Below are 14,125 nucleotides of genomic sequence, written 5' to 3'. Positions count from 1 at the left end.
CTAATTTTTAATTTTATTATTTACGATATTTACACATTTAAATAATTGTAATATAGAAAAAAAACATATTTTATAAAAAAATAATAGAATTCTAATATTTATATTATTTTTATTTACAATAACATGACTATTAAAAAATGCTTGATGTAATGTTTATAATACATATGTTCAAAAAAACTTTGTATGTATATATAGGGGATATAAATAAATATATGTAAAATCAATATTATTTATTATCATCGTAATCGTCTGTAGGTGGCTTATCCCAGGAAGGTTTCCAACACCATTTACGCGATTGCCTTATCGAATTCATATTTTCATGGGCAGTTTCTTTTGCTGCTCTTTGTAATAGAGTTTCGTGTTCTGGATCGGCTGCTGTTGCAGATAATACTGATTCGTGTTGAAATGCAGAACTGACGGCTAAGCATATAAAAGTTTCATTAAGCTTTTCAAAAAGCTTTTATTAACGAATTATTAATCTACATTATTATCTATCGGTTGATAAGTTTTTTAAAATTAATTGTTGCGCCTAATTAATATTTTGTAGCATTTCATTTGAGTGATTTGAGCAATTAAAAGACAATTGCTTTATGCGCGTAATTTGTAAATTAAGCAAATAGTCCAACCTTATAAATCAATAAGTTTAATTGTACGACTATAAATAGCTTTTGGAATTATGTTTTATATCATTGACAGTAATAATATGCGAGGCTTTATTGCAATTGCTTTATGAACTAAGTAATAACAATACTTAAAGGAAAAGAGAAAAAAATTTTTCGTAATTTGCAAGCTTCAAGATTTTCGAACAAGAATCTTCTGCTAACTTTCTGCAATTATTTTATATTTGCATATTTTATATTTGTTAAGGTGATCTATAGATTTTACTATTACATTTGTTTTAACATACATTTTTATCAATCCCAAAATCATCAATCATTTAAGTATTCGCTATCGATTATTATCTTTTATATTATTTGTTTACCTAGTAAGAAATTGAGAGCTGAGAAATGATGTATTAATGACATTGTAAAATGAGGAGATGCGACACTTGCATCCACGATTTATTTGTAATTAGAAAAGAAAATTTAATAAATCGACAATAGTTGTATGGAATTTCATATATATCGTATGGTTCCATTTTTTGTAATGTTTTAATTTACACATATGCAACATTTGTAATCTGCTTGACTGACATGCATGATGTGAATAGCTTTTCGTTTATAATTACAATTTTAATTATATATATATATATATATATAATTTTTAACGAGATTAACGAAACCGAGTTGAAGTCACACAAAATATGTTAGTTTTAATAGTACATACCTGATTTGCAGAATAACTTTGATAATACAAACTGATCATCGGTAATGTCCGTTGCATTCACTTCATTTAGTTTACTAAATCGCCGACCAATCAAGCAAGATACTCGTTCTCCTTCAAATATAGCTGATACGCCCTCATGTTTACCTTTTGTATGTTTTTTATGTTTCGAGATACTCTTATGATCCTTATCATGTCTACTGATTTTTCTAGGATTCTTAGAAACATTTTTTATATTAGTTATATTTGGTCGTGATGGTATATCACGAATTTCTCCCTCTTCTAACTCATGTTGATCGACTTGTATTGCTTCTGATATATTATCGTAAATATTCTTTAAATTCAAGTTCTCAATGCCAATCTTTTCATCTTTCTCAATAATCACAGGCTTATTATGTAATGCCTTTAGATTAATTTTTAAACAGTCAGTTTCTTCACTGACATTATCCTTTATACATTTTTTATCTTCGCTCTCTCTTTTAGATTTTTCCTTTATTGAACTATCTAATTCTTGGGTGATTTTGCAATTATTTACACAGTCTGATGAGATGCTTTCATTGCTTTTTAAAGAATCGCTATTTTGATACGTTAAATTGGATATTTCCGTCTCCGACACTTCATTATTTACATAAGAAAATTTATTATCTATACAAGATTTATTAGTAGATTGATCCCTCGTAGCATTCTTACCAATTGTTTTGCTAAGAGACGAGGCAAGTTTTCTCATAGCTTCTATTTTACTCAAAGTAAAATTCAGCTTATTGGGTAATAATTTAGAACTAGGAAAAAGCTCGTCCGACTCACTTTTTCCGTTGATTGGTTCGTTCAAATTGAAAAGCTCGCTTAAATCAGTCGTTCTAAATAATCGTCTTTGACGTGGATCTTCAAGAACTTTGTTTGAAAGAAGAATTTTAAACACTTGTCTATGATACATCTAAAATACAGAAATTGATTATACTTTTAAGCCAATGCCAATGTCTTGTTTTTAAATAATAAATTCGTAAATTTTATGATCATTCTAATTTATAATCATGAAGTTTAAAATAAAAGTTGCATTGCGGTTTGTATTTTCTTTCTTCAATTTCAATAGTAAAATCAAGTTTAATTTTGCTTAATATTTTTAGACTTACTTATCCAGTATTTACATATTAAAACAAAAATTCATTTTATTTAGAGATAAATTATGAAACCCCGTGTTCGTGTGATATATTCTTATATTTAACTATTTGTAAGACCACGCCTTATGTGAATATAAAATTTTTATTTTAAATTTTCAAAAAAGTATATATTAACGAGTAAAATTATATAATCCATAATCGTATATATGAAATATGCATAATAAAATTTATCTTTTTTTTCTTAAATTCATTTTATATTACTTCCAATTATATTCTATATTACAATATAATGTTTATCATTTAAAATTTTCCTGTCTTCATAATAATGATATTTAACGAACTTATACGCTAATTACGCGCAACTAAGATTTTATTTTTCACTTTGCGTGGAACGTATAGCGCAAGGCGATTATAAATAATAATCATCTACGTAATTATACCTTTTCTTCAATTGTCCCAGCAGTAATTAATCTGTAAATAGTTACGCTCTTATCCTGGCCAATTCTCCAAGCTCGTTCCCTCGCTTGAGCATCAGTTGCAGGATTCCAGTCGGGATCGTAGATAATTACTCTATTTGCTCCCGTTAAATTAACTCCTAGACCTCCGACTCTCGTTGTCAATAAGAATATAAAAAATGATTTATCCTAAAGAGACAAAATAAGAGTGTTTATGCTCGAGTTGATAAAGATCGTGTAATATTTATGAAGACTTACTTTATTGAATTTAGAAATCAGTAATTGTCTTTGACTCATTGGAGTTGTGCCATCCATTCTTAAATACGTGTAATTTTCCTTTTGCACTAAACACTCTAAAATATGCATCATCTGCAATTAAAATTGATTGTTATAATGTATTATAATGCCGATATTTATATAATTTAGCACCTGTCTACTTTGAGTAAACAAAAGTACTCGATGACTTTGCTTATTCCAAATTTTTAATAATGAGCGAACGACAGTCATTTTACCAGCTCGTTTCCAGTGACCAAATTTATTTATCTCGTTTTCATCCACTTCCATTTCCGTCTCTTCCTCAGATTCCTTTCATCGTACATTTAACAATTATTTTTTATGCAACAATGAATTACGCGTTCTATCATTATAAAAACAGTGATTGAAAACATTCTCACCATTTGGGCCTTACTGTATAAAAATAAATCAGGATGATTACATATTTTACGCAAAGCTGTTAGGGCGACCAAAAGTCTAGCTCTATATCTTCCACCTTCACGTTTTTCATGAAGAACAAATGAAACTTCGTCGGATCGTAAAAATTGTTTATACAATTGTCTCTGCTCATCTGTTAGACAACAAAATAATACCTGAAAGCATACGCATTATTTATAAATTGTACAAAATATTAATATTTATTTTGTATTCTATTACAATTTTAGATAAATTTTCATTACAAAATCATTTAAATTTTTTTGTAAGTTTTGTAAGTTGTTTTCTGAATTTCAAACTAATATAAATAATTAAGTAATTTAATAGCAAGAGTAATTGAGAAATATACTTTTTGTTCACTTGAAATCTTATACAATGACTGACAGTAAAATATTTTCATCTAGTGCAATATATATTTATACTAAATCAAAAACATTAGATGACTTTTTTTGGATTAGACAACTTTGCAATTAGCAATTGATTAATGTTTAACACAATATTTTATGCATCATTTCAATTCCATCAACTATGTAACATTTCATTTAATTTAAATACACTTTCTTCTCTCTTTAAGGCAGTACTTGATTAAAAAATATCATCTTACAGTCACATAAATAGGTAAATAATTTTGATACTCAATATATTTATTATATTCGATATAATGATATTTTTAATAATTCAAATGCATTTAATTTTTAGCTTAATACTATGATATAAAAATGTTGCATATAACAATGGACATTAAAATATTTGATAAGCATAAATTACTTATTTATAAAATTACCTGCTCATTTTTGTCAGGTAAACTAATGTGATGTTGAATGTCATATTTTGTCCTTCTAAGCATGTATGGAGTAATAGCATCTCTTAGCATAGTGGCAACTTGTAAAGCAGTTGCTTCCTGTAAACGACTGGCATTTGAATATCCGCCTCTAGTTATGGGACCCGAACAATGTTCCATAAACGCAGATAGCGTACCAAGTTTTCCCGGCAAAATAAAGTCAAAGAGAGACCAAAGCTCTTTCAATGAATTTTGCATAGGACTGCCCGTTAGGAGTAAACGATGTGGTGTTAAAAATCCTTTAACAATTTTGCTTATCTGAAAGAATATTTTAAGAAAAGACATTGTTTGGAAAAATATTGAAAATAAAATCGAATACATACTTTAGCTTCAGGATTTCTGATTTTATGCCCTTCGTCTAAAATAATATAATGCCATTTAAATCTTAAAAGCAATTCCTTGTGAATTAAGACTCCTGAATAAGAAGTTACAAGAATCCCACCAGCTCTCAAGCTATGTAGCAAATCTTCTGTGTCTCCTGAGACATAAAATATTTTTCAAGATATATATATATACATATATATATATATATATATATATATACATATATACGTGGTTTAAAATTTTCTATTTAATCTTTAGCTTTACAGAATAAAAATATGAATTAATAATGTCGATATTATATTCATATTAAGTTTTACCATGAAAAGTTCCAGACTGATGTAGAATCACAGTACGCATAGTAGGCCACCAATCGTGAAAATGCTTTACCCATTGCTCTAATAAAGTTGCTGGACAAATAATAAGCGTAGGTCCCAAACCTCTAAATCTATAATTTATAATTTTCTATAATAATTATTTCTTTTCTTATTTATAACATTCAATGGCTTCTTTTAATAATTGCAATAATTATTACATTTATCACATTAAAATATGACTTTATTACCTTCCACCATCAGATAGTAATTCACTGCAATCTAAACCAGCTAAAAATGCAATAACTTGAACTGTTTTACCCAGACCCATTTCATCTCCTAATAGGCCACCTAAATTTCGACTATGTAATTCCCAAAGCCATTTCACCGATACTTTTTGATATCTATGAACAATACATGATTTATACAAATTATTTGAAAATTGAAAAAAACTACAAATTTACTTACTTATACAATTTCTTCCATATACACTTTGGAACCTTGAACAAATGGTCTATCTTATGCAGAGGTTCATTTTTGTTATAACTACTTCCTTCTACCCTCTGCTTATATATTTTCTCATTGCCATCATCCAGAACTTGAAAATATAAAATATTAAATTGTAATATCATGTGTTATAATTGTCAATGCTACATTATATAAGATAAATTCTATTTAAATGTTTATTGTGTCATTGTACCTCGTTGTATATGATTATCGTTCTGTTTTAAATGTAATCTTTTTTTCTTTTGCCCAGATTTTTGTGTAGTTTCTACCTCGGAATCATACTCATCGCTGGGAATATATTCGCTCCCAGAATCATTGTCAATTTCGACATTGCAAATTTCTTCGACCTTATCTATTTCTTTGTGATCCAAGTCTCCATTCGTTTCAAAAGAATTTCCTGTCTGTAATAAATTATTATTTCCTACATTATATATATTTTCTTCTTTATCAGAAATTTCATAAGAAACATCCATAATTGTGGATGCAAGTTTTTGTGATCGAGACGAGATTCTTTCCAGTTTCTTAAAACCTTGATTTTCTGACAATTTTGCATCGGTATTCTGTTTCTTAGATGATTTTGAATTAGATGTTTTCATTTTTTTTGCTGGAACTAAACTGTCATCCGTCTGTTTTGTTAAAGCTTTATTATTTTTCAATAGTTTCTTTTGTTTAGTAAGCTCCGCTTGTCGCAAAAGGTATTTTTCTAAATCAAGAAGTTGAGTTGATTCCGTGAATGTTCTCCTTGAAATAAATTTAATAAATATTAAATGTAATATACATTTCTATAATTTTATATCATTGCAAGTAGAAGCATGAAAAAATATAAAATAATAATTGTCCGTTTTCAAATCTATTCAATTATTAATCTCATAAAGTATTAAATAAACTATATATTTTACCCAAGAATTTGTTTGCTATTAGTTTCTTTTTTTACAGCTTGAAAAGGTGTAATTTCTCCAGTGCGAATTTGTTCCTGAAGCCTATTCCTTAATAAAATATTATTAGCAACATTTTGTTTATAATCTTCATCGAATCCTTTTTTAAATTGCTTATTTGCTTTGTTCGATGAATTAAATTGCACAAGCGATTGGATTTCGTCCGAAGCTTTTTGTAAAATAGTAGCTTCGGATTGTATAGAAACTACCTTAAAATTAAAAATTATGATACATTGTTAATATACAATAACAAGTGTTATTTCAAAGCCAATATTATAAAGGCAATTGACCTCCATCAGTTCATCTTCTTCTACGTTTTGACCTTCAACTTCCATTTTTATTTAAATCTTTTATTTAGATATTAAATTACAGACATAAATGAAACTTCTTCTTTCTTTTGGAAACAAAAATATAAATACGAATAATTTTATAGGTTATTTTCATTAATTACAATAACATTGACTTATTTATTATTTTTAGCGTTTAAGCTTCCGTTTAGCTCACAGAAATTGAACATAAAATTTCCTATAAATTGCATTTCACATTAATAGGCAGATACTTGCATTCAAAGAAAATCAGTGCATAGCTGTCAAACAATGGCATTTTAATTTAAATATACTAAATGCAGGCAACCCGGATAACCTGACGGATGTATAACTCTATCTCTCTCAATCAGCCACAGCCGAGTAGAAAAGCTAGAGAAATAGATGTGTAATAATAGATGTAAAACCTTTACGCTAAATGATCACTAGAATTTTTAAAACTAAAAATAGATATTGTGTATTGTCCAGTGCAGTGTATTTCTCGTGATTTATGTCGCGTCCATTATTGTCATTAGAATGATATGTTGTTCGATATCAAATTACATGCGATCAATTTTTATTAGCTTAAATATTAAATCGACTATTCAATCATTCAAAATTCGAGGGCAGAAAAAAAAAATTGTTTCATTGTTAAAGTTAGATATATTTGTCCAAATTAAAGTACACGCGAGCTGTTAAATATTGTTAAAATATTTTCGTAAAAATGAGCGTCGGAATATTGGGGATAAATTTTCTCCACGAGACTTATAATTATTTTAATTAAATATTATTGCACTATATTGACAAGAATTTTATGACAAAATAAATTATTACTATTACAAATTATTGGCCATAAATAAACTTAACTCTTATAACAAAGAAAATCCAAGATAATTTTAAACTCTATATGTATTATTGAAAAATTGATTATTATATTTATTTATGTTTATCAATTTAAGTGATTAATCGTATGTGCTCGTGTGTGTGCACACGTGCGTGCCTGCATGAGAATATAATTATTTCCAATATAAAATTGATAATATCATAAGTCGTACAATTAAAAAAAAAATACATATATATATATATATATATATATATATATTTGAAACTTATTCGATAAAATATTAATTGTTTTAATAATAAATTAATTAAAAAATTACTTTAACTTATAACGAGTGTTTAGCATTGTGCTTTTATTTCAAAGTATTTGATAAAATTCAATAAACAGTGACACAATTCAAATAATAATAATTACTTTTATGACAGCATCTACTTTCTAATGAATATTCATCTAATAATCATACAAATATACATTTATTTTTTAATTTCACAATAATGATAATGAATTTAAAATGAAGTTGCAATAAATTATTTCTCTAACCTGAATTGAAAGTTTTATTTGTTATAGCCAGGCTAAAAAAAAATTATATTGACCGTAACATTAATTAAAATCAAATAAATCGAAAAACTAAATATTTTTAACTTTTGCGTTTTTAATTATTTTGACATTTTTAGATATCGATAAGAAATTGCAAAAAGTCGATTCCAATATTTCATTGATCAACCTCAATAAATTAATAAATTCAAATCATTAATATATATTTGTAAATAACTTGACTAAAAATAACAGACTCTTATTATAATAAAATTTATAAATTCTGACAAAATAAAAAAAAAATAGTAACAAAATATTGATTAAAAGAACTAATGAACGTGAAAATTTTAAATTTATAAGTTTCTTAATATTTATCTAATTTGGTAGATTAATAATAATAAAATAATAAATGTTTATATTGAATTCTATAAGCTTAAAAATTCCATTAAATAACAAATAATAAATATATAATAATTTTATTAAAAACATGACATTAAACAATTTATACCTTCGCTTAAACTGCATATTTTAATCAACTTATTGTTTTATTAAACTTTTTTCAACACACAAAATAGAGCAAATAATTATGTGAACAAGATAAATTCTGTGAAATTATTAATTGTAAATTTCTATGTTTATTGCATTACGAAAACAAAGAAAAATTAAATTAAACAGTGTTGGTAACTCGTTGACTGCGTAACGTAGGTTCGAGCAATATTAAGTATGACATTACAGAGTGGAACATCTAAATTAAAATGTTATTGTGTTTAAACCAGCCATGGATCATTTTAATTTAAAGAACGATGGATATTTTCTCGTATACAACCATACTTATCTTTAATAATAGAACAAAAATTTAATAATAATTATATTATAAAAGATAACATTTTTCAATGAAATTAAAAATTTTATAAGAATGGTGGATTTATTTTTAAGAAATATCTTCTGGCAGTCGAGTATTTAATTTTCACTCATTACGTATTTGCTTTACCTTCTAAACGTTTCATACGTCATCAATAATATATGTACGATAATTTGTCCGAACAAACAAATATTTATCGTTACATTATCACATATATGATTCATAGATGCTTTCCCTTTCACATAACTTTTTTTAAATGCAATGCTATAGATGAAAAGTAAATAAAGATAAAATTGTATAAAGGACTGTTTAATACAAATATTTAGGTAGGTATCGAGACTCTTAGTACAAAAAATTTATAATTATTTAGAATATTTTTTTAAGAATCCAACGCGTAGATGACATAATATAAAAAGCAATTTATGTAAATTGGCATGCAGGAAATCATAATGAAAAGGATAAAAAGAAAAGTGTAATATTTGTTTTTCAATGTTTATTTATAATAGTTCACCATAGGGTGGCTAACGTAAGAGCCAGCCATAGAAAATTGAAACGCAGCGCAAAATATTCGATAAATAGTAAGATTAATTTTCTAATGTTTTCGCAAAAAATAAAGTTTGGAGTTAACAATTTATTTTTTTTTAACGCGTTTGTGCATTACTACGCAGTAGTTATTCATTCAGTAGAAGCTTGAGAGAATTAAAAAATTTATTAAATTTCCATAATATAAGACAAAGTATATATAACTATAAGAAGAAAATAAAAGACAAATAAAAGTGTGGATTTTACTCGTTAAATACTTTTTCTTTAAAAAAAAAAAAAAAAAAAAATTAATAAAAAAATTGATAAAAAATAGAAGGTGCACTCGTGACTTTTCGACTCGACGCGTCAGTTCCGAAATGTAAGATCGTAGAAAGTAACAGGAGACTTGTAGATATTCGATGATTTACTTTTAACAAATTATATATATATATATATATATATATATATATATATATATTTCTTATATGAATTGTAAAATTATAAGATGGTTTTAGGAGATAAAAATTATGCACGTTTTACATTCATCTAATGATCTTTCCTTTCATTTTAAAATTGTTGTCCTTTCTTATGAAGTTTACTTTTGAACACATATGGTACTATTAATTTTAACATTATCTTTACATTGTAAGCGATAAAAAATGCAAAATAATAATAATTAGACTTTTTCAATAATTAATATTTAAATTGTCAATACAGATTTTATATGAAATTACAAAAAAAAAAAAAAAAAAAAAAAAAAAAAAAAAAACAAGTAACATTACAACAATACTGACGAAACAAATAAAGGTATGAAATTATAAATTAAACTTCACTGTGTAGATAATTTTTCTATTAAATGAATACAAACATTAAGAGAAAAATAGATGATGTAATTTGGTTTTTAACGCTTAAAGGTAAAATTATCTACCTTTTATTTTTTTTTTTATTTTTCATGCATTTAATAATTTCATCAAATTAACGCTCTCTTAACATGTTAGACGATGAAATAAACGAAACTGTAAAAAAAAAGCAACAAAAACTTGCTTCGTATTTTTGTTATCAATACAAAAGACAAAAAATAAGTACAAATGTTTTTTCCAATATTTCGTCAATACGTTTAAGCAGTTTTTACATATTCAAAAAAGTCAAAATTTACAATTAAAAATCATTATTAAGTATTCGTTTAAAATTTAAAAGATCAATAAAAGACTATTTCCATAAAATAACCATTAAAAAGAAATTTTTAGCGTCATTTATTTAATTCAATGAAATATCAAAGCACCAGCGACACGTATTATTTATATTCAATTTCAAATTTCAAAGGAAATCCGTTTATTATGAGAATGTCGCTAAACCTCACGAGGATAAATCCAAATGGGACAATAATCACTGCGTGAAAACTATTATCAAGATGTCTAAAATTTTGCTTAAAATTATCGTCCATTAATAATGTCACGTGCCAAATACTGAAAATTAATAAATTTGGAAAAACCCTTCGACGAATTGAAAGAATATCTCGACCGATGCGTTTGATTTTCGAGTCAAGGACACACAATTGATGAATCTCCTGTTGGGCCGAATTGAATTTGACAAGGAGCTAAGTGCCACCAGCTGCGGACGAATCGGTTCTTAAGCGTCGACGATGTCGTCCTCGACACGAATCCTTTACGCCCAGATCCATTCGGGCGCCACGGCCTCAAAGGCGAATCTCTCCGGTTGTCCGAGATGCGAGTTGTTACGGAAGTGCTTGGCCCAGTCGAATGCGGGGGCGCTGGCTCTGGGCGGCGGTCCCGCCCTGGCCTCGAAGCCCTCGAGACCGTCGGTACGGAAGAGAAAGAGCTTAGAGTCGATGACGCCGAGTGGACGCGGGATCACAGCCAAGTCACCCCGGTAGGCCAACAGCTGCTCCGTCGCCAAATCCTCATCGTCGTTGTTCGGGATCTGCGGTAGCTCCTCGTCACCCTTGGCCCTCAATCCTGTCATTTGCAGAAAAGGAGATGGACGTTCGTGAGAGAGTCGTATCAGAGATTAATTATTTTATCGACTCGGTTCGCTGCCTCGTTGACCGTGTCATGGCAACGGTCAGACGCGAAGACGACAAAACGAGTGGATCGAGACGGTCTCGGACTGTTTTCATAAATGGCAACGCAAACGAAAATTTGCTAACCGGCATTAGGAACACATCCGTTGTCGCCTGGGCGATTAAAGTAAAGTATACAAAACTTTAGTAGTGTGAGAATTTTACACTACTAATGTATAGTATATATATTTTATATTCACACACACGCACTTTTCCATTAAATTCTAGCGATTACATTCGCATTTATCATGAAAATTCACGCGCACACTCGTACGATGATGTTGGTCATTGGCCCTTACAACATGATCGAACAAACGTCAATAAGTTCGATGGTTAAAGGACACTATTAAAGCGAAATTTTCCGATCGCCTTCTTTAGCGATAATAGTAGACGACAATCGCGCAAATTGCTAAATAAGTAGGCGAACGAGCAGAGTAAAGTAATAAACGTAAAGGATGTCGGTGAGCTATCCTTACCTGCCACGTTACCGCTCACAAGGTCTTCCAATTCCTGGACAGTGGTGACGTTGGCCTGCAGCAGGGCAAGTTTTTTGGCCCTGACGCCCGGCTGGAGACTTGGCTCGAGGCCCAGCAGCTCCCGGATAGTCGGGCTGTAGGGCACTCCGGTGAGGCCGAGGAATCCCGCCGACCGGAAGTCGCTGGTAATGTCGAGGTGCTGCGTGAAGCCGGGGATTTGCTCGACGAGGCTGACAAGGCCAACGCGCGGCTCGAGACCGATCCACTGGCGACTCGAGGTGCCGCTGTTCTGCCGGTCTAGGAGGCGGGACCAGCTCAAACCGTCGTTCGCCAGACGGTTCGCCGCCATTATTCTGCTCGCCGACATGACCTACGTCAATGAATAAATGTTACGCTCGTCAGTGGCTCGTTTGCCATCGCGCGCAATCACCAATCCTAATTTATTAACACATAGGAATCACTCTACTGTGGTCATTCGCCCTTTGAGCTTAAGGGCGATACTTTAAGCTATGTACGCGGTAGAGAAGTACACGTTGAATTGTAAAAGTTCTGAATTCATTTACGGCCTTTATTACAAATACTTAATATCTCGAAAATTCTTAATACGTGCTGTACCAATAGAATATACTGTACGTATTTTGCCACAATTGCGTGTATTATATTGTTTTTGTCATTGTTATTATTATAACGAGGAAACGAGATTGATATGGCCCATTATTAACACAAATTTTCCATTGCAATGGAAAATGAAGTGTACCGTGGATTGTCAGAGAAAAGTGTTGGAACACTCACCCGATCTTTGCTTTGCAATCGATTCTTCCGGCCATGATTTTCAATGACAAGGGGCGTCCCAGCAAAAATAAGCTCCCGATTTTCCCCGGTGATGATGTAGGTCTCGTCTTGGGACGATAAGGCGCCGGGATACGATGTCATTGCGATGGAATGTCCCGGCACTTGGACAGACTTTATGTCCGGTGAGACTCGATATGAAAACTTGTACCTTTTGATCAATCTCAGCATTCTGGCGTATCTGTAAATTATAATTTGTAACTTTATAAATAATTTGTTAATTAATTAGTTTAAAAAAAAAAAAAAAAAAAAAAAAAAAAAAAAAAAAAAAAAAAAACAATGCAAAAACAAAACAACTCAATCCCCCTTTTTGTCTTGTCCCGATCAATCAAGCGCTTATACATTGAGCTAGTAATTTTTGTTTTTCTCGCGATTTTTATTCGTTTAATTTAACGAAAACACGTACGAGAATTTCACGTCATATTCAAGATGCTTATAATATTGCTTCGTTCAAGGGAGATCTCATTTACTCGAAGGCAATTCATTTTTATCAATTAATAGCATGGATAATCATAGGAAAATTTCGAATTTAAGAGTTAGGAGATGATTAGTGTGAAAATATGGATAATAATGAAAAAACATTATGACGAAATGTCCGTTCCAATTGTGCACGATAACATTCCCTTAAAACATTTAAAAGGACGATTAAAAGGAATGACGCGCGCTTTCCTAAAGATTAATTTCATAAATTTTATTCAAAATTATTTTATTTACATGAATTTATTATCTTATTCTAGAGTTCAATTTAACGCAAATGTTATAACATTTAATTCAGTACGAGTATGTTGGACGTCTGCATTTGTGTAAACAAGCCTAAATCGTAGTCTATTTGTAATTTTGAGATAAGCGATACTAGAAACAATTACGGTTTATTGCAAAATTACATTCCATTCGCCTTCCTACGCTACGGATATTGTCGATTCATGAAACTCAAATTCAAAGGGAAACACGACGCGAATTCGTAGAAATACTCACGGGGCTGCGGTGTTGTGAACCAGAGCTATGAGTGGTTCGAATTGTTCTCCGGCAATGGCCTTGAGGACAATCATGCCTTCGGAGTCGATATGATGTTCCGAGCCGTTGTTCGCTCGCTCGAGCTCCGAGAGGTCCGAAGCCATGGCCAGACAAAGGAAGTCC

General features: G+C 29.8%; 2 protein-coding genes across 2 annotated transcripts in view; both read right to left on the bottom strand.

Moving 5' to 3' along the window:
• Window positions 1-191: 191 nt before the first annotated feature.
• On the bottom strand, window positions 192-6,857 carry LOC105368675 (DNA excision repair protein ERCC-6). The gene is made up of 14 exons (XM_011507743.1): window positions 6,813-6,857; window positions 6,487-6,731; window positions 5,781-6,328; window positions 5,549-5,678; window positions 5,332-5,484; window positions 5,087-5,214; window positions 4,769-4,923; window positions 4,389-4,703; window positions 3,571-3,762; window positions 3,326-3,481; window positions 3,155-3,265; window positions 2,882-3,085; window positions 1,327-2,257; window positions 192-420 (listed from the first exon to the last, which is right to left on the bottom strand). Exons 1-14 carry the CDS (start codon window positions 6,855-6,857, stop codon window positions 227-229), a joined length of 3,507 nt encoding a protein of 1,168 aa, XP_011506045.1. The 3' UTR covers window positions 192-226.
• Window positions 6,858-11,086: 4,229 nt separating this feature from the next.
• The window catches only part of lama (phospholipase B domain containing lamina ancestor), a 21,087-nt gene continuing 18,048 nt past the window's right edge, over window positions 11,087-14,125 (bottom strand). Inside the window, 4 exon segments of the mRNA XM_011495499.1 lie at window positions 11,087-11,559; window positions 12,140-12,509; window positions 12,932-13,169; window positions 13,964-14,125. The exon segment at window positions 13,964-14,125 is cut by the window's right edge and continues 22 nt beyond it. Coding sequence (XP_011493801.1) covers window positions 11,249-11,559; window positions 12,140-12,509; window positions 12,932-13,169; window positions 13,964-14,125 — 1,081 coding nt within the window. The 3' untranslated portion in view covers window positions 11,087-11,248.

Source organism: Ceratosolen solmsi, unplaced genomic scaffold (genome assembly GCF_000503995.2).
Source record: "Ceratosolen solmsi marchali unplaced genomic scaffold, CerSol_1.0 scaffold1, whole genome shotgun sequence".
Classification (NCBI taxonomy): Eukaryota; Metazoa; Arthropoda; class Insecta; order Hymenoptera; family Agaonidae; genus Ceratosolen; species Ceratosolen solmsi.
This window is presented reverse-complemented; position numbering and strand designations above follow the sequence as displayed.